The sequence below is a fragment of the Apiospora aurea genome (genome assembly GCF_038362705.1).
Source record: "Apiospora aurea strain CBS 24483 chromosome Unknown utg000006l_segment0_segment0, whole genome shotgun sequence".
Classification (NCBI taxonomy): domain Eukaryota; kingdom Fungi; phylum Ascomycota; class Sordariomycetes; order Amphisphaeriales; family Apiosporaceae; genus Apiospora; species Apiospora aurea.
The window spans coordinates 2,612,041-2,631,461 of record NW_027117393.1 but is presented as its reverse complement, the minus strand read 5'-3'; the positions used below and the strand labels follow the sequence as shown (position 1 = coordinate 2,631,461).

Here is a 19,421-nt window from a genome sequence, read left to right as displayed (position 1 = left end):
GACCGACTTGCACTGCCGCCGAGTATATTCTTGCTCTGCTCCTGGCTCCTCCCTTGCCGTTGTCGTGCAGCGAGCTGTCCGTCTTCCCTTTGTTGCTGGCCGTTCTCGGCTATATACATACATTGGCTGCTCACGCTCTTTTCTGGCGATTAAAGGACATTCCTTGCCTTGTCTAAGTCGTTCCTTCAAGGAATTCTCTCCTGCACGCATCCAGCCGCACCAGCTGTCCGCCAGTCCAGTTGGTTTGCATCGCAGTCGCAACTCGCAAAAACACTCAACCGACGTATTCGACGGGATCAGTTGCATGTGTAAGTACAAGTCGTATAACGCCCCAACACAACACAGCACCACAACAAACCAGGCGACTTCCCGCTCGCTTTCCGCACCAGACAAACTGCCACTGGGTTTTCCACGTCGAGCTGCTTGCTGCTAGGTGCGGACCACTACGGATCACAACCGGGACACCGACCTGCACAACATCTGCAAACACCCGAGCCTGTTTTGTTCACGAGACTCCCTGTAGAACTTTACTGCCTTGACTTGCTCGTTTGCCCTTTGTCGTATAGAAACTGTAGCTAACCCGCCGTCATTGGCTCAATAGCCACTCTCCTTTTCTGTCCCTCGACCATTTCCACTTACACGCCAGTCTTGGCAACTACAACTCCGGCCACAATCGGGTGTACTGTACAACACGCACAATCCTGAGAAACCCCAATTGATCCAGATCGCGATTAAGGAAGGGTGGAATTAATCCGTTGACGGAAGTGGGAAGGAAATCAAAAAACAAAACAAGATGGGCGACCAAGGCATTGACAGTGGCATGGAGCGGAATCACCGACGGCTTTCGGAGCCCAGCCCAAACGCACACGACGATCAGATCCAGCAGCAGAAGGGAGCACCAGAGACGCCCAGCACAGAGGCGGAGGAGCCGACCCAATTCTCCCAGAACGATCACCCTCGCCGGATGGGAGGGCCGAATGGCGGTTTATCACGGAACCCATCGTCCGGGTCCAACGCATCCGAGAACTTACAGAGCAGACTCCCGAGAAGCAACGAGCCTCGCAAACCCCAGAGAAGCCCAGCCGGGCCCCCGGCTGCATCCCAGAGACTCGAGCCGCCTGTGACGAAAACAACGCTCAGCGAGCTCGACGTGAACAAGATCATCCACAACCCCAAGCTACGCCACGATATCAACTTTGACCCCGAGCTGCACTTCCGACCCAACCTGGACGGCGAGAAGGGCAGGAGAAAGCAAGTCAAGGCCGATCAGTTCTGGACGAGTCTGCGTGATCAATTACAGCAGTTTGTCGCAGACCCTGTATTGTTCCAGCAACGTTATGGCCAGGGCCAGGGTTGGTGTCTCCCGGTGTTGCTGAAGGCGGTGAAGGAAATCATCCAAACTTTAGTCCCGTCTCGTGACCGGGTGTACTTGGACGAGGGACTCAATGTGGATTTGATCATGCAGCAGTTCCACAGAGGCATTGCCGATCTGGAAAAGCTGGCTTCGTGGCTCTCTGGTGTGCTCAAATCACACTGCGCCCCTATGAGGGACGAATGGGTGGATGAGATGTACAACCAGCTGACCAACGGCAACCGGACCAATGACATGGAGGAGCTTGTGCAAGGAATGCGGAGTCTCCTGAGTGTGCTGGAAGCAATGAAACTGGATGTTGCCAACCACCAAATCCGGTGCCTCCGGCCAATCCTGATCGAGGATACGGTCAAGTTTGAGAAGCGCTTTTTCTACAAGAAGATTCAGAGCAACAAGCTGGACCCTCAGATAGCACAGCATTGGTATGCTGTCGCCTGTCATGAGCTCCTGCCTAGCCAGGAATCCAAGGCGGCTTTCGGCGAGATGGCTGTCTTCTTTGAAGCATTGTCCAAACTCATTCTGCCCTCCACCATGGAACAGCTCCCAAACACATTCCTGTTCGACGAGGAGCGGATGTTCAAGCTCCGCGCCGACATGCTTGACCACATCAACCTGGAGATTTGCATGCGTCTCTACGAAGAGTTGGAGAGGAAGTACCGAAACCACGGCGCCATCTCGAGCATCTCCACACCGTTCCTTGCAACGCCCATGTCAGATCCGTCGGGCTTCATCTCCTCGAGCAGCGACGACGATGGTTCCAGTTTCAACTTCAATACACCCCCTACCTCCAGGCCATCGAGTCTGGTCTTCTCTTCAGCCGGATCAGCTAGCTCTTCCCCTCGCTCATCCATGATTCTGCCCACAAATTCTATCTCCGCGGTGGCCGATGCGCGGACAAAGTCCAAAAACCTGCACAGCTCCTTGGTGGCCTTGCTGCAGACATCACCCAGTAGCTCGAGGCCTGCGCACAAGTGGAAGGCGATGAAGGACTCCCTGGCGCTCCAGATCTTCCGTTTTACCGACGCACCGTCCGACGTCCTGTTACAATTCGAGGACGAACTTGAACGACATCTGTGCGAGCCTGAGTCCCAGGTGTTCCAAGAGGTCGAGCGTCACTTCCACGACAAGCTGCTCGCCGAGCTTCAGCAGCGTGTGCGGGACCTGAAGCCTCTGACGGGCGTCGGCTTATTCTCGGTTGCCACTGGAGGGCGCATCAACGGGTCGAGCCGAGCCTGGGAGGGATCAAGGGACCATTCTATGGAGCGCGACGCCAGTGAGAACTCAACACGGGAAGCCCGCGAAGAAGGTGGGATCGAAGATATGGCGACTAGGTTGGCACACCTCGGACTCCTTCACTGGCGGGTATGGTCATCGCTTGTCTACGACGGCGATTACGTCGATACGGAGATGGGCGACTCCTTAGCGCAGTAGAGTCCAGGGACTACTACTCGCCATCCGGCCTTTATTTCTACCAGTCATCCAGGTGATCACAGGGGGCGGGCACAGCACATCATTTCTACTACTAATACCCAACGGAGGCATCCAACGAGCTCGAATTATTTCGTACCACGCACATCAATACCCTCAAGTTACTCGACTTTAATGACGCATTATTGGCTACAGTTCTGGCACCCCAAGAGAAAGAGCAGAATTTAATTTTCACAAACTTGCATTACATCGGGGTTCTAGGAGTACACGGTTTCTACGACGGGGTTAAGCACACATCGGAAGCCAAGCAATACCAGCAGCATCTGACACCTGGCTTCTCATTTTAGATTTGGGAGATTCGGTGCCTCTTTTTTGTCAATTTATTCTTTTGTTTCTCTCTTCTCTATTCCGTTTGTTTGGCACGGAGACAAAGGTCAGCTTATTTTTCTGGCCCGACGCTGCTGATTGCGGATGGCAATGCTGCGGCGTTGGGGCGGTTTTAGGAGCAGCCAGCATCACACTATCCTTCGGGCACCTAAAGTCAAAGAAAGTTTGGACCTTGCTTCCGCCCACCGTGGCATCTCTTGATGTGGTGATATGCAGATGCACTTCGTTGCAGTCCAGTGGCCTAAAAGGAAGTTTAATTTTTCTTTTGTATCGTGGTGTCTTAGGCGCACGGCTCAAACGGCGGTTTGCTTTTTGCGTTACGTGTGTTTTCAGGGGTGACGGGGGAATTCGAACCGTCTGCCCATAGTGCGCGCGCAAAGCAACAAGCAAGGTGTGGTGGTGTTGGTGTGGCATCCCGAGATATCCAATAGAAAGACGTTCGCCATTAGTTCTAATTCGATACTGCTGCATTGTGACTGTTGCCTACTCGCAGCAATTCTTACTATTATTGTTATTACTCTCACCTTTATTTTCTTCCCGAGTTTTGCTATTGCTATCCTCGCCGTGGCGTAAAAGTGATGTATCATGCACAGTAAGGCGCACAACATATACGCAGTATATGCGTGTGAAATGTCATATCCTGCAATCCGCATACCGGTCACAGGAGAGTCATTAAAATGATATTTTCTTTACAGAGGTTTTTCGAGATCCAGGGGGGCCTGCTTGGCTGCTTACTTCCCATGCTTGGTGGGTGGTGAGAAGTGAGCGGCAGCATGGATGAGGTGGTCTGGATAAATGCGGCATATGCGGTATATGCAAGTACTTTGTCGTTGTTTTTGGTCTCGGCCGCCGCCCGTATATGTCCGCCTCATACTTACTCGCTTATTACTCTAATACGCCGGTCACGATGCTAATAAGACAGAGAGGCAGGCAGGTTCCTACGCAGCGAACGCGGCGTTGCCGGGCATCGAAAGCAAGCAAGCAAGCAAGCAAGCAAGCAAGCAAGCGGCCAACCTTGGCTTGCTCACTCATCATCGACAAGCAAAAACATTCAAAGTTTTTAATACTCCGACATTACCATTCAAGCGTCGATCTGGTTGGTGTGCGTACAATGCCGTAACAGCGCCCATTGTGTCAGTAAGCATCCTCGGCTCGGGTTTCTGGTGTGTTTGCGAGTACCTCGTATGGGAAGCGATATATCTCGTTGGCCGGTCATCAAACGACCCGTGATCCCCATGTTTGCCCCTGCAGCCACTGTTTGGCGGGTGTGCAAACGACCGCCAGTTTCTGCCGTCCACTCCAATTTTGGGTGAATGGTGATGGCGGCGGCGGCGGGCATACACTTTTTTTCGGGTTTTGTTCACTTACGTATTGGGGGAAATCCATTGCAGGGGAGCGCGAAAGGCAACAGACAAGCGACTCGTCGTCTTTTGGGCGCATGCAGCCCATTGGCAAATCAACGTTCAATCCGGCTCCCAGCTGAGAAAAGGAAGAGGAAGAGCTGACTTGCCACTCAGGCACAGGCGGACACGGTGAAAGTAAGGCGACAGATGGATTAATCGGATTTGACTGGAGGAACAGCTCGCCTTGTCCGAGGAATTGTTGAAAGTGCCGACTGAAGGCAAACTTACATCCCACGCAGGCAGGTAATTACGCATAGTTTATTTCGACAGCAACGGCCTCTCTACGGACTTTCACTACATACGCAGAGTTTTCAATGCGGAATTGTTTCCTGCTCCTCTGAAAACACGGGTAGCAAATGGTTGGATTGGATGGCACGGCGCATATTTTGACGCCTATCCCCGGAATGTTGTTGTCATGGTGGCTCGCTGTATTTCTTCCTTCTTCCACTCTTTGCCTCTCGCTATTATCAATCATACCACCACCACCACCATCTGCCCCCCTGGGTACTACCTCACGGGCCGTTATAACAAACGCCCAGGCGCCCCCCCTTCTAATCAAATTTGTCGTATTCTGCTGCGTTTACGGGGACGTAGCGAAGATGTAGCTATACCACGAATCTACTTTTCCTGCTGCCTCGCATCCATCCTTCTCTCTGCCCGAGCGAGCCGAGAGCTACAGAGGCAGGGGTTGGCATCATTGCTTGATCACATGAGAAAGGCTGTGTCCAGTACTTATGCATTTGGCCTCCATTCCATGTGGCATCGAGTGTGCTTGTGATGATGATACGTAAGTAGTTGTTTGGACGGGTTTTCCTGTTTGCTTCGGTACCTCAGCCCCTAGATTTGGTACGACGGCCCGAGAAAATCAGATCCAGCACATCACCCACATGCAGGCAAACCGCCTCGAAAAGTAGCAGGGAGGCTTCTCGATCCCATTTTATTTGATTGCGTCTTGTCCGCCCATGTGGCGTGGGCAGGTCAAGGGTGCAGGAGCCATGCCGAGGCCTGGTCTCGGGGGTGCTGGGTCTCCCCTGGGCCCCCCAATCCGGATGATCGTGTTTTTCTTTACGATCCTGCATCTTCCTTTCTTGCTTGTGATCCCCAAGGCGGGTCATTGTCGTCCACTTTTCCGTAGCTCTGATGAGGATGATGATGGCATCCTTCCGTCTCCATATGCCAGCCGCTGTTTGCCCCTCTGGAAGCGGCATTGGCACACGAAGATGAGAACAAACAAGCGGAATACGTGCATGCGTGCATAAACCTAGCAATGGACTGGAATATTGAGTCATCCTTTTCGTGGACCATTCGTTCCCAGGAGGTCAACCTCATCCATACCATTTGGGGCTGTGAAGCTGAGCATGGGACTTACTCACATGATAGATTTGATTGGCACATGCATAGTACCACGAGAATACGACCTGCTGAACTTCGTTCGAGTTTATCTTTTCGTTAGCCTTTCTTCGTATTTATGCGAATTTCCATCGGGGAATCCGCGAGGACGCACCCCCTCCAGGGCCGAAGACAATCAACACCCACAGCCCCGAGTGCATCTAACAACAATTTCTTTCTAGAATAATATGATACCTTCCGTGATCCATTGGTGGTTCTACAAGATGACTGTAGGAGCACGGCTCAGCTCTATGTCTTCGTGATGTTTCTGTAAGATATAGACCGTGAACTCCATGTAGCCCTGTCGACCCCTATCAACTGGCGGCTCTTCAAATTCTCAAAACCGGGCCAATAGAAACGATGCAACTGCAGTGACTCCCTCAGGCTGAGATGGACACCTGGTCTTAGCAGGCTTGCTGCCGGGAGACTGCCATGCCGTACCACTCAAGGAGAGCACTTAAGGAGGGCGTCGCCCCGAGGGTGATGCTCCGTATCTTCTTCTTAGCCCAGTATTGCATGTCGAAGGGACCGATCGATTACGGGGCCGCGACGTGGAAGACGTCCCATTCGGAGCCGAGGCGGAGATTTAGAGGGCGTATAAGAGTCAGAATCCCATGCGAAAGTTCAAGCTTGGGGGTAAGTAGTCTCTGTTCCTTCGCCCGTGGATGCTCATTTGAAATCCCGAACCACTCCATGTACAAAGCTATTAAAGAAGAAGCAACGACCCTACTCGTCTTCCTAGATGGTTTGGAAGGTTTCAATCCGTTAGTTAGCTGACTTGTCACACAGCGCATGTTTCACTCTTATTAGTCAAAGAGGCAAAAGGCCGGGTACCATCAGGGAAGCCTGACTGACTGACAAGTAGCAGTGTATGCTCTATTGAGACGTCACTACGAAGACAGAAAAAGAGAGACAGCTATAGCATGTAAGGCATCCTTTCCAGCAATGCAACCCGCAAAACCAGAATACTACCAAAGGAGTGTCCCAGCTCAATGTCTAACTAATCACAGAAACACCGATAGCTAAATCCATGTGTGAGGTTCTCAAGCCTTTTGTAATCGAAGAAGGCACACCCAGGCCCTCCGAGTCGCCGCTTCCCTTCACTTCCACCCCCGTCAAGCGTTGGGACGTTGTCGTCGGATAACCGCCTCCAGCGTGTCCTCGAACGAGGCAAGTAGGGGTGGCATTCGCTTTTCCCCAATGGCCAATGGCGTTATAAACTCGCTTACTTTACATGACATGACAACTTATCACGAGGCGACAAGCTGCAGCGTTGGGAGCTGCGACGGTGTTCGAGCAAACTTTGTTTTTTTTCCGTATCGAGGCATCGGCTACGGGTCGCGCGGCTGGAGATGGGATAATCATCCAACTCAACCTGTTCAACACAATACAATCCATGGACTGACGGCGCGGATGCAGCCCTACTTACCGAGCGTGAAGGGCAGGAAAGGCGCATCTTCGGCCCGCAGTGCATTCATCCTGGAGCTGAACCGCTCGAGGAGGAACTCCCGGGCCCGCGGCCTGGAACTCAACCACCCATGGGCATCTACGAATGACGACGGGAGCGGCAGCAGTGTCAGCAATCAGACACCATGTCCCACCTGACAAGGCAGACAGAGAGTGAATTGCTGGAATTTGATTGCTAATCATTATGATGTATTCTCAAAACAGAATACATAGTATGCGGGTATTGTTTATGGTGCCGATCTGCTGCTGTATCAGGAAGAAGGGCTTATGAGCTGAACGAGGTAAGGCTGCTAGGCAGCTGGGTAGAGTTGGCGACTGCCTCAAGGGGTTTGGACATCCGGTCGGTAAGCACCATATGTATTTTGTGGGGGTGTTCGGCGGCAATGGCGGGTGAGGCCCTCAACTTTCCTCTTTCCCATTTTCCTCATTCCCCCGTAACTCACGGACAACAGGAGCTTTCCCAATTCTCAGCAACAAGTTCCCACTTAATGTGAATTCCATGATGCCCGACACAGAGACAGCGCCATACGAGGTCCTATTCGAGGACCAATCTCATGGCTATCCCAATCCTCTACCGACTCCAAATGACCTCGATGGGTCTGAAGTCTTGCTCGATGACTCCGCCAGCATCCGCCTCGCAAAGGTTCAAGAAAAGTTTGTCATGAAGTTTGGCGTTCATGTCGACCCTATCGAGGCTCATAACATGCTACACGTGACAAAGTCTACCATGGTACCAATCCCCAAGGTCTACGCCATCTACCAACGCCCAAAGGGGCGAAAGGCCATCACATATATCCTTATGCAATATGTGCCAGGCGAGACGCTCATGAATCTATGGGGTAGCCTAGACCAGGCTCGCAAGACCGCCATCGCCAGGACCCTTCGAACCTACTTCGACCAACTCCGGCAACTACCGCACCCGGGCTACTTCGGCAACATCATGGGCGGACCGCCACTCGATGACATGTTCTCGGCCACTGTGGGTGCCAGCGAAGTCATCAAGACATCGGTTGCAACCGAGGACGAATTCATCGATGCCATCGTCCGGATATACTCCTTCGAAACAGGCGAGCGGACGGCCCACAAGCTCCGGTACTATCAACACGTCCTCTCGACTCACCTTCGTGGCAACGACGCCCCCGTCTTCACCCACAGCGATTTCCAGCGGAAGAACATCCTGGTGCAGCCCGACGGGACGCTAGTCATTATCGATTGGGAGTTCGCGTCGTGGTATCCGACTTACTGGGAGTATGCGACGGCTACGTTTGCCAACGCTGGCTGGTATGACGACTGGCACGATTACGTGCGCATCACCTTGGACGAATACCCAAACCAGTCCCTTTGGCTATCAAGCATGAAGCACGAGATGTGGGGTTGAAATGACGGGCAATATCGATGGTATAGGTAGTCCGCTGTTTCCAGTCCTTGGTCAATCAACCAAGTGAGCAACTCTCGTCGATGATGAGGCATTGCTCGTAGCGCTCGTTGAGACCGGAGTACCATTCAGGGACTTCTTCCAGCTGGTCAGCCCAGGACATGAAAGCCTTGCCCATCGGAATGAAGGATGGTCTCGAGGAAACTTTGCGTACGGATGTACGTACAGGCTGTAACATGCTGCGTCCCTTTTTCTTATGGCTTCATGGCTTTTGGCCGTCAACCGAGGGGGCTATGAACGCGGAATTGCTACACGCACACCGGGCTAGACCGAATTTCAGTGAGCTGTAAACAGAAATAGTAAACCAAAGGCACATAAGAGTAAGTGAACCCCCAAAAAACAAAAACATACAACACCGAGGATTCCCAGGTCGTCACCGACCCTAGTACTAATTCGGCTCTCTGCTGCTTATATATGGGAGAGCGGACGGGATCCCTAGTATTCAGCAGGATATGGTCGTATGTGAAAGAACCTGCTGGTTTGCTAGTATATAATGGAATACTCACGTCTGCCATTCTCTTATGCCGAGAAGGGGGGCTCTGCGGCAAAGCATCCCCGCGCCTGTGAATCTTACGTACGCATTGATTGGTGGAATAACCCTTGAAATTCCTTTCATTTGACTCTCGGCAAGCAAGTAAGTATAGAACGGCACTTCACAAATCACATGTTGGGCACAGGAAGCTGCAGAGATCGATCAGTCAAGCCTTCGCCGAGTCTGCTGTTTATGGGGAGAAGAGTGGACAGTTGCAACACAAACCCTAGATTTGCATGGCCGTAATAGGCGCCGGAGGACAGCTGACGGGCCCGATAGAGCGGTATGTGGGGAGAATGCGGGGGAGAAAATCGATAGATGTGGTCGTCATGACTAGCAGACTGGTCAGCATCCAGGTCAGTTGCCGGTGTGTCTTGCATCCCGGACAGGGGGGTCTAGTCATTTTCCTTGGCCCCTGAAAATGCCTCCCCCACACAACCGCGATATAACAGCACTCCGACCGCTCCGACCTGGTCCCCCATCGACTTGGCATATTGGGGAATCGACTCGAATCGGACACCAGCTCGCGATGGGAGATGACGGAGAGGAGATCTTGCCAGGAAGGAAGTCGTCATGATGCAGCATCGTGGGGTGCCCTTCGGCTCATCGTCGGTGAAAGGGGGTGCCGAGGCAGTGGTTGGATCGTGGTATGATGCGGTGTGGCCAGTGGCTACGGTGCTCCGTAGTGTCGTATGGCATCGTGGCCTTCAGATGAGGAGAAAGAGGGAAAAAGAACCCCCGGGTCGGCTATGTCTCAGTTTAGTGGCCGCCCCGCGCGGTCCCGGGCACGTCTATAAAGAGGAGCCGAAAGTCTTGGGTTCTCCTGGGTTGGAACCGCTTGCTCTTCACGGACGGTCTCGAGCAGTATACAATTACCAATCTCATCGGGGGAAAAAGCTGCCATTACGCCACCATGATGGCGCCTTACTCAGCTCTCGCTGCCCTCGCCCTCGGCGCCTCCCTGGCCGCCGGGTCCGTCACCATCCGGAAGACGGGCACGGCGCCCACGGGGTACGAGGTGGACTTCAAGTACACCAACGCGAGCGCGAACCGGATCCTGATCGGCGGCGGCCTGCAGCCCTTCACGGACCAGTTCCACACCACGATGCGGTCGAGCGCGCTGTACGACCCCAAGGACTACAAGGCCGGCGACTTCTACATCGCCGCCTACCCGCCCGAGGACTACGAGTGGCCGTACGAGATGGTCCCGTCCGCGGACGCGTCGGGCGAGTGGACCTTCACGACCCCGCTGCCCTCGGGCGTCTACTCGTTCGCCTACCTGGTCGACTGCGACTACGCGCCGCGCTGCACCATCGACACGGGCAAGCTGTTCGTCGACCCGGAGCTGCCGCCCTTCCGCAACACCGAGGAGGACCAGGTCGCCTCCACCTTCCAGGTGCCCTTCGACCCGGCCTTCCAGCTGACCACGGACGCGACCCCCGTCGACTTCGACTACGGCCTGTCCGCACCCGAGGGCGAGCGCGGCACCGTCAAGACGGTCAACTACACGAGCCCCGGCTCCATCCACCCGGCGCCCGACGTGCACGACTTCAGCATCTACCTGCCCGCCGAGTACGGCAGCGTGCCGGGCAAGAAGTACCCCCTGCTGTACATGAGCCACGGCGCGGGCGGCAACGGGGCCGACTGGGAGAACCTGGGCCGCATGAGCGCCATCATGGACAACCTGATCCGCGAAGGCCACATCGCCCCCACCGTCGTCGTCATGCCGTCCTTCTACAACCTCGACGACAGCCTGCCCAAGTTCGTCTACGGCGACGCCACGAACCGCGCCCCGGCCCCCACGGCCCAGCACGTGCGCGAGAACTACGTCGAGCACCTCTTCCCCTGGGTCGAGTCACACTACGACGTCTGCGACGAGCCCGCGTGCCGCGCCTTCTCCGGCCTGTCCCTCGGCGGCCGCCTCACCTACGAGATGTACGTCAACGCGACCGACCTGTTCGCCTACTACGGCTTCTTCTCGCCCGCCGCAAGCCCGCCCTTCGTCGACGCCGCCGCCGTCGAGGCCAACCCGGGCCTCGCCGAGAAGGGCCTCTTCGTCGGCTACGGCCTCTACGACAGCGTCTTCGACCTCGCGCGCGGCCTCCAGGGCGCCTTCGACGGCCTCGGCTTCAAGTACATCTCGCGCGTCGCCCCTACGGCAGCCACTACTGGCCCACGTGGCAGGACAACCTCTGGTGGTTCGGCGTCACGGCGCTGTGGAAGCCCATCCCCTTCACCCAAGAGACTGGGCGATGAACATCTTTGATCATGGTTACGATGGGATGAAGGCTCCAGATGAGAATAATAATTAGTCATGTATTTTCTAGGACGATTTGCAATAGTCCCTTTTCTGTAAATGAACCTAGGTAAACACTTAATCGACCTCAGTCCTTTGCTTGTGATGGCCATTGAAACAATGACCGCTGGAACAACTGTTAATGTCAAATCCATCTATGGTGACGCCCGCTCCAAATGCGACCCTCTCATGGCTGCGACTTTCCGCACCTTGGTCCATAGCCACTGTATGGACATATCAACCACTTTGCCAGTGCTCCTATACTTCATCGTACAAGTATCCATTGACATATTTATCTCCCTCTATCGGAGATATCCAACGCCCAATCCCTAGGAGTCCCGAACCCTGGGAGGATGCCGGGTCTTTGAACGAGCTGACATATCTGCCTCCTGTGACACACAGCTTCATTCCTTCGCCCCAACGCCATTTGGGATCGAACCAGCCTCCAATAAACTAGCCGGAGGAAGCAATGTGCCTGACCATCTCAACTCAACAAGCTCGTGAGTTAGACATCGTTCACAAATCCTTCTTGGCCTTCTTCGGTCGTGGCAATCCAGCGGCTCGTCGCGCCTCTACATCGCCCTCGGCCAACCATTTGCTGGCCTTGACCAGCTGCACGATGTTGAGGAACTGCTTAATAGCCATGACGGGGAAGCTGACACCTGCGATGACCCACGGCCAGAACGAGTCCATCTTGTTAGCGCGGGCCAGCTCGAGTGCACCGGCGCTGTACGGGTTGGTGAACAGCTGCTTGAGGACCGAGCTGTTAACTTCGGCGCCGTGCTGAATGGCGGATGCCTTGTGCTCGCCGACGTGTTCGAGGAGCTGAGGAGAAAGTAGGGGCGAGGAGAAAGAAAGTAGGTAGAGGGCGATGAAGAAGAGCTCGTTGAGCGCGCAGGCAACGAAGAGGACAGTCTATGGTTTGCATATTAGCCGGATTGTACCCATGGTTTTGAGGCAGAGAGAGCCAGCCTGTGGATTTGCGCACCTTGTTGGTATAATACAGGTTCAACAGCCAGCTTCGCGACTTTTCAACGGACTTGTGGCTTGTTCCCGAACCGCCCATAGCCAAGGTCGCATACATGTGCATGTAGTGGCTCGCCAGATCCAGCGAGATCAGACCCTGGAAGATGAGCGACCATCGCGGAAAGGCAGAAGCCAAGAAGACTAGCAAGCACGAGGTAGTGCATCGATCTGTCACCATGTCCAGCACGGCACCGAATCGGGTCGATTGTTCGAAGTAACGTGCGGCGTAGCCATCGAGGGCATCGAGCAGGCACGAGATGCTATAGAGGAACGAGCAGGTTCGCGGGTGCAGCGGCATGTAGTACAGAGACGCGAGCGCGAGTACGATGCGCGAATAGCCTGTGGTTGCGGTGCGTTAGCATTGGTCTGCGGCCGCGTGCGCGTGCAGTCGGGCGAGCTGGGTGCTGCCGTGCCGGGCTTCTCGGTTTTTTCGTACCTATGATGTTGGGCCAGAACAGAAAGATGTTCTCGTGCGGGTGGTCGGCGGCATTCTTGCGAACTTGTCCGTTGCCGCTGCCGCCGCCGCTGCCGTTCATGGGCGATTGCACTTCGTCGTTGGCAGAAGAGGCCGCGCTCACGCCTTCGTTGTCGCCTTCGTTCGCGGCAGCCAGAGCAGCCTGTCGCCGGGTTTGTCGGACGGACATTACGATGCGAAGTGCTGCTGGAAGCTGGGTTTAAGTGGGGTTCGAGGGCCGGCTCATCGATTTGGATCAAGGACGGGACCTGGACCTGGACCTGGAACCAGCTGGGGTGTGGGCTGTTGTTGGCGTATTCGAGGGTGCAAAGGAAGGTCGGATCGGGATCGTAGAAGACTGTCGAAGGAAAAGATGCGGCGATGCAATGGAGTGGTGCGTAATGTGATGTAGGTTAGGTGTGTGTAGGTTTGTTCCAATCCACCGTGGGCTCAAATGTTCGCGGAGCTACCTGTTCTACTGCTGTGCTGCTACGATTATTATTATTTTCTGCCCAGCTTGCACCACTTACACCCACTCACGTCACGCCGAAGTGGCCGAATCAACCCACGGGGACGGCTTGGAACCTGAAAGTCCTCGCTGCTGACGAAATCGTCTCGCGTTGTTCCAGAAACTTACGTAGTGCCAAAATTTTGGGACCCGCCGCTCCGGTTTTCCCTCGCTCGCAAATCTGAGAAAGGCAGAAAGGGGGGGGCGTGATCCGGGATCCCGGAATGATTTCGATAGTAGGTAGCCTGTCTTTTTTTCCTCGGCTGCAATAGAGGACGAGGCGATGCGAGATGCCGTCTAATTAATTCCCTTCCAACAACGGTGATGCAGATGAAAGATGGACACCTGTCGGCTGATAATGATGATGCTGATGGACAGCAAACCCTGGGACGGAAATGCTTGGAGACTACGTCGGTGTTTTTGGAGATAACGCAGGCAGGCTGGCACATGTTCCATCCATCCCACCTGCATGAGGTGTTGATGTACCAATACCTCCCCCACGCATCGTCGGCATCACCGGCTTCCGTCTGTGAGGAGCTGCTCGCGCTGAAAAGCAAAGTCCGGCGGACCTTTACAGTAGCCACGGGCACCTTCTTTCTGCATACCAATCGGCTTGCTATTGCCATCGTTAACGCCATCAGGAAACATCATTTCAGACCTCTTGGCGACCTGATAGGTACATCTACTCTGTCCCTTCCCGAGAGCTCCAGCTTGTAGCTTGAGTAGTATGAGCTTGCCTGCATGCGCCACCTGGGTGTATGTACTTACAGCTTACCTTATCGGTTCCATACCTAACCTACCCAAACCGATATCAATACATACATGTATGTATTGACATCTTGCTTGGATTTCATCATACACAGACCGGTCTCTCTTGAGACTGGGAGCATCAATGAATATAAAATAAAAACCGGACTGTTCTCATCGTTCTACAACTGTCACTGCCACTAATGGCCAAAGCCAATCTGTCCATGCCTGGCGCGGTCTGGAGGCACGCGACTTCTCCAAACCGCTAAGCTTGACACGCGGCTGCAGCAGATACACAGGGGCTTGTCAAGATATTGAGCGAGTAAAACAAATGAACCCGTTTTGGCGCTGGACGAATTTTCGCATATCAAAATGCAATTTTTCAGGATACCATTTGCAGATTACCGTACACTAGCTTGTATGGCGAAGTACGTTGAGAAGAGATCTAATGCGTGGCACTACGTCGAGCGTGGGAGGTCTCAGGAACAGGCTCGACAAGCTTCACCACCATCACCACCACCACATACGGTTGGTTATATATATAGGTACATAATCAAGAATACAGCCATCAGTCCTCACACTCGCACAATCACGCCCATGCCCCACTCGAACGAACAGGTTATGAATAGCAACATAAGAGGTCCATACCTCTGCTGATCGTCGACATGGACTGAGGTCCAAGAGGCCCTAGCAACCGAGCGAGCAAAGCCTAGACCGCAGGGCTGAAAGACATCGATTCTCAAATGGGTTTGCCCATTGGTGCTGCAAGCTTGCCATGGGGGGTTCTCGGCAGCCTCCGTCGTCCCATAACTGTGAGTAGCTTATTAGACGTATCAGACCCCTCGCCAGCTCGCTGAGGCGCCACACGGTTGTTACGCCGAAAGCTGGACTTTCCCCAAGGGCCCGACAAACTGATGTGATCAATCATGTCCAGGGCTCCCTTCTCAGCTCCAGACGGTCGAGGTAAGGTACAGGCCTGGGTACATAAGAGGGCCTGCTCGAGTTGAGAATCGGATCCTCAGGGTCTCATAGCGGGTCCGAAGGGGAGGCATCTCATACGATAACGCAGTGCCTATTGCGGCAAGTTTTCAGACTATGTTCGGGGTGCATAAGACGTAAGATAGGGAGGGGGTTCATGCCATTCTGAATCGAGAACAGGGGCGGACCCAACCGCTTGCATGCAATAGTAACAAATACGGGTGGGAAATCCAGCGCCGGCACTCTGCCTGACACTCGGAGCTACGCGTAGGCGACGAGTAATTCGGCAAACATTAGCGCCGACAACCTCTCCGACACATGTCCTGCTTGGGCCAGAATCGTATATGCGGCTATCGGGCTTCACGCTGTTGTGGCGAGTAGTATCTCGCAACTATTCCGACCTTGGGGAGGTCGAGATGTCGAGGTGCATCTCAAGCGTTGGTTGATCATGGCGTGGCAATACAATAGAAGACGAACCAATGCAGAGCCCAACCACCAGCGTTTCTTTCTTACTCATGTCGATCGTCCAGTGTTGTCAGAGAGGGGCTGTCCAACACCCTCTCTCTGCTGTCTATCAGTCTCCCCTGATTCTGCCTGACTGGCGCTTTTGCGCGCTCGCCGTTGCCGGGTCTGTTTATGTACTACTAGCTACCGATCCAGCTCACAGGAGATGTCAATCAATGGATACAAGACCCTGGCCCGTTTGTAGGCGTCAAGCGTTTGACCATGCATGTGCATATAAGCAAACCGAGCCCACTTATCTCTGCCCTACTCACTGGACTTGCAGGTGCATGTGCAACGGTCTGCATGCCTAGATGCCCTACGGCTTTTGTGATCGACCTCTGATCTACTCAGTCACTGCATGTGGCTAGGCGGAGAGGCGGCCGGGCGGCCGGGCAGGCATCGCGAATTGGCAAGTATACACGTACGGCAGACAGGTAGTAGTAGGTAGTACCTACTGTTAGCCCTATGCAAGGCAAGGCAAGGCGATGGCGTTTGTAGGCAATCAATGGATGTTTGGAGGGAGAGAGATGGACGGTCGGACGGGCATACGATGCGACTGATCAATCTGACAGTCCAGTGCAGTCCTTTTCAAGAGCCCTGCTTCCCTCGTTCCCTCCCTCGTCCCCAGCGGGCGACTTCTCACTTTTTCCTTCCTTTTCTCTCCCCATCGCCATCGCCTCCTATTCCGACCGACGGCATTGCGGCACTGCCCCCCCCCAGAGCCCCCCAGAGCCCCCTCCTAGCCCATCTGCGCCCAATCCGCGTTGACCGCATTTGCGACTTGCCCATAAGACTCTATATCACTGTGCTGCTGCTAATTGTGGATTGGGACACGTATTCTGCCATATCCCCTAAATCTCCCATTTTTTCTCATGTACCTGCAAATTGAAATGGTCTAGTCCCATGACTAGACCCTTGGAGCGGGATCGAATTTGACATCACGGACGCTCCACCGGCTCGGCTGCCCTGCTCTCATTTGTTCTGCCTCAGCCCTTCTGCTGAGCAAAATCGAACCACTTCTGGAGCCTACTGGGTGGTGTCGCGGCTGGTCTGGCCGCTTTCAGCGCTGCACTGGGCACAGTACATATCTAATGCGACAGCTCCCGGCTAAGCACTAGGTAGCGAAAGCAACGGATTCGCAGGCGGTGTCCTAGGCCTCCTAGGCGTTCTTTTTTTTCTAGTCCTGTCCTAATCTGCTCCAACCTCCAGCTTCCCTGCCCATTTGCTTCTCGGCCCGCCCGTCTCAGAAAATTAAACGACTTTTATGTCCATTGCCCCCCCCAATAACCACACGTGCCTATTGAACAAAAAGGAGCGCCAAGTACGAGACCATCGCTACTTGCCTGCACTTTCCTGTTCTGTCTACTCCATACATACATACATACCTACATTTACCTGCTACTCCTACTACTGCCTCTCCCCCAAAGGCTGCAGCCCAGATACAACTGTTGCTTTCGCGACCTCCAATATCTTCAGCCGTCCTTCGTTCCCTTAAACCAACCCCACACCACCACACACGATCGACCTCATCACCATGTGCGCCGACCGGCCGAAACACCCTACGCTCAAGGCGACCTTCGCCGAGAGAGCGAAGGGCGCCTCGCACCCCCTGTCCAACTACCTGTTGCGCCTCATGGAACTGAAGCAGTCCAACCTGTGTCTTAGCGCCGATGTTACGTCCGCCCGCGAGTTGCTGCACTTGGCCGATAAAGTTGGCCCCTCAATCGTTGTCCTGAAAACGCATTACGATATTTTGACCGGATGGGACTACCACCCTCAGACCGGCACCGGCGCCAAGCTGGGTTCCTTAGCCAGAAAGCATGGCTTCCTCATTTTCGAAGACCGCAAATTCGGCGATATTGGACACACGGTGCAAATGCAGTACACTGGCGGCACTGCTCGTATCATCGACTGGGCCCACATTGTCAACGTCAACATGGTCCCTGGCAAAGCTGCGGTACAGGCGCTTGCAGAAGCCGCTGCCAAGTGGCGGTCGCGCGTCAACTACGAAGTGAAGACCTCGGTCTCTGTCGGCACCCCCGTTTCCGATGTCTTCGACGAGGAGAATGGAGCCGAGAACGACGAGGGCAACGGCCATCTCGGTACAAGGGAGATGGCTGCGCCAGGTCCCTACCAACGGGACAACGACGGTCGAAAAGGAAGCATTGTGTCCATCACCACCGTTACGCAGTCTTTTGAACCCGTCGACTCCCCGCGATTCGGCAGCCGGATAGACGAAGGCGACGAGCTTGTGCTCGCCGGAATCGAGGAGCCCCCTTACGAGCGCGGCCTTTTAATCCTGGCGCAAATGTCGAGCACGGGCAACTTCATGAACGAGGAGTATACGCAAGCGTGTGTAAAAGCCGCGAGGGAGCACAATGACTTTGTCATGGGTTTTGTTTCGCAAGAGAGCCTGAATTCAAGCCCGACCGACACCTTCCTGCACATGACGCCCGGTTGCCAGCTGCCCCCTGACGGCGAGGAGGAGAACGGAGCCGTTGTGGGAGATGGACTGGGCCAGAACTACAACACACCTGCCAAGCTGGTTGGCCTTTGCGGCACAGACATTATCATTGTTGGACGCGGCATCATCAAGGCCGGAGACCCCCAGGCAGAAGCTAAGCGGTACCGCGACAGGGCCTGGACAGCCTACCAGAAACGGACAAGCCAGTAATTGAATACGAGGGAGCTACAGCTGTCTACGTTGGCGGGATGCAGGAGACCTAATAGTACCGAGACCTTGCAAATTTGGCCTTTTGAGTTTGGAGTTCTGGATTCTTATGGATAACAGCTTCACATATTTAGACAGTCGGGCATGGTACAAAATCGACTCGGAGCGCCGGTGACTTGGTCATGAGCATTATCCCATACTGGACGGCTTTCCCATCATGCATCCCGTCTGACGTGCTGCAAACAATGCCCTGATCGAGACGTAGCAGGAACCATAAAGGGAATGTGACAGAACCGGTCGTCTAGAAGGCTGCAGCACACACCGCTGGCTTGTTTGCCACACTACATACCTACCTATAATAGAGTCTAGTATAATGAGATGAGGGGCCAGAGCCAGTATTTGATATGTTACATGCAGCTGCGGATAGTGACCGCCTCTTCTCCATGCGCAATACGGTAAGGTAATAGTTTCTTGGGGAGGTGCAAGTACCGAGTCCTGGCTGATTCATTAACCCTATGCCATGACAACCTGCATGACAAATTGGGGCATAGACCGAGGGGAGGCCGTAGTTAGTGCCCAGGTTGAGGATATACCTGGGATTGGCTGTATACTACTACATATATGGAAGTACTGGGTTCTAAATAAGAAGCCGGTTCGTTTGGGGGATCCATCCTCTACAATGCCGTCCGTGCCTTTATGTAAGTAAGTAGGTAGGTACTTATTCAACACCATCACTTTAGCGTACGCCTTCGTATCTTACATCTGCTATGGCATCCATTAGATCCCGTGTATACATAAGCACCGTGTTCAGTATATAGAGAGAA

General features: G+C 54.1%; 5 protein-coding genes across 5 annotated transcripts; 4 read left to right on the top strand and 1 right to left on the bottom strand.

The window, feature by feature from the left end:
• Window positions 1–793: 793 nt before the first annotated feature.
• Window positions 794–2,803, top strand: PG986_009391 (uncharacterized protein; the record flags this gene model as incomplete). The annotated part of the gene is made up of 1 exon (XM_066845613.1): window positions 794–2,803. One exon carries the CDS (start codon window positions 794–796, stop codon window positions 2,801–2,803), a length of 2,010 nt encoding a protein of 669 aa, XP_066698011.1.
• A 5,145-nt stretch (window positions 2,804–7,948) lies between these two features.
• On the top strand, window positions 7,949–8,824 carry PG986_009390 (uncharacterized protein; the record flags this gene model as incomplete). Its single annotated transcript, XM_066845612.1, has 1 exon — window positions 7,949–8,824. The coding sequence occupies one exon, from the start codon at window positions 7,949–7,951 to the stop codon at window positions 8,822–8,824; it is 876 nt and encodes a 291-aa protein (XP_066698010.1).
• Window positions 8,825–10,326: 1,502 nt separating this feature from the next.
• Window positions 10,327–11,669, top strand: PG986_009389 (uncharacterized protein; the record flags this gene model as incomplete). Its single annotated transcript, XM_066845611.1, has 2 exons — window positions 10,327–11,546; window positions 11,576–11,669. 2 exons carry the CDS (start codon window positions 10,327–10,329, stop codon window positions 11,667–11,669), a joined length of 1,314 nt encoding a protein of 437 aa, XP_066698009.1.
• A 556-nt stretch (window positions 11,670–12,225) lies between these two features.
• PG986_009388 (CDP-alcohol phosphatidyltransferase) lies at window positions 12,226–13,379 on the bottom strand (the record flags this gene model as incomplete). Its single annotated transcript, XM_066845610.1, has 3 exons — window positions 12,226–12,624; window positions 12,698–13,074; window positions 13,172–13,379. 3 exons carry the CDS (start codon window positions 13,377–13,379, stop codon window positions 12,226–12,228), a joined length of 984 nt encoding a protein of 327 aa, XP_066698008.1.
• Window positions 13,380–17,460: 4,081 nt separating this feature from the next.
• Window positions 17,461–18,600, top strand: PG986_009387 (orotidine 5'-phosphate decarboxylase; the record flags this gene model as incomplete). Its single annotated transcript, XM_066845609.1, has 1 exon — window positions 17,461–18,600. The coding sequence occupies one exon, from the start codon at window positions 17,461–17,463 to the stop codon at window positions 18,598–18,600; it is 1,140 nt and encodes a 379-aa protein (XP_066698007.1).
• Window positions 18,601–19,421: the final 821 nt, after the last annotated feature.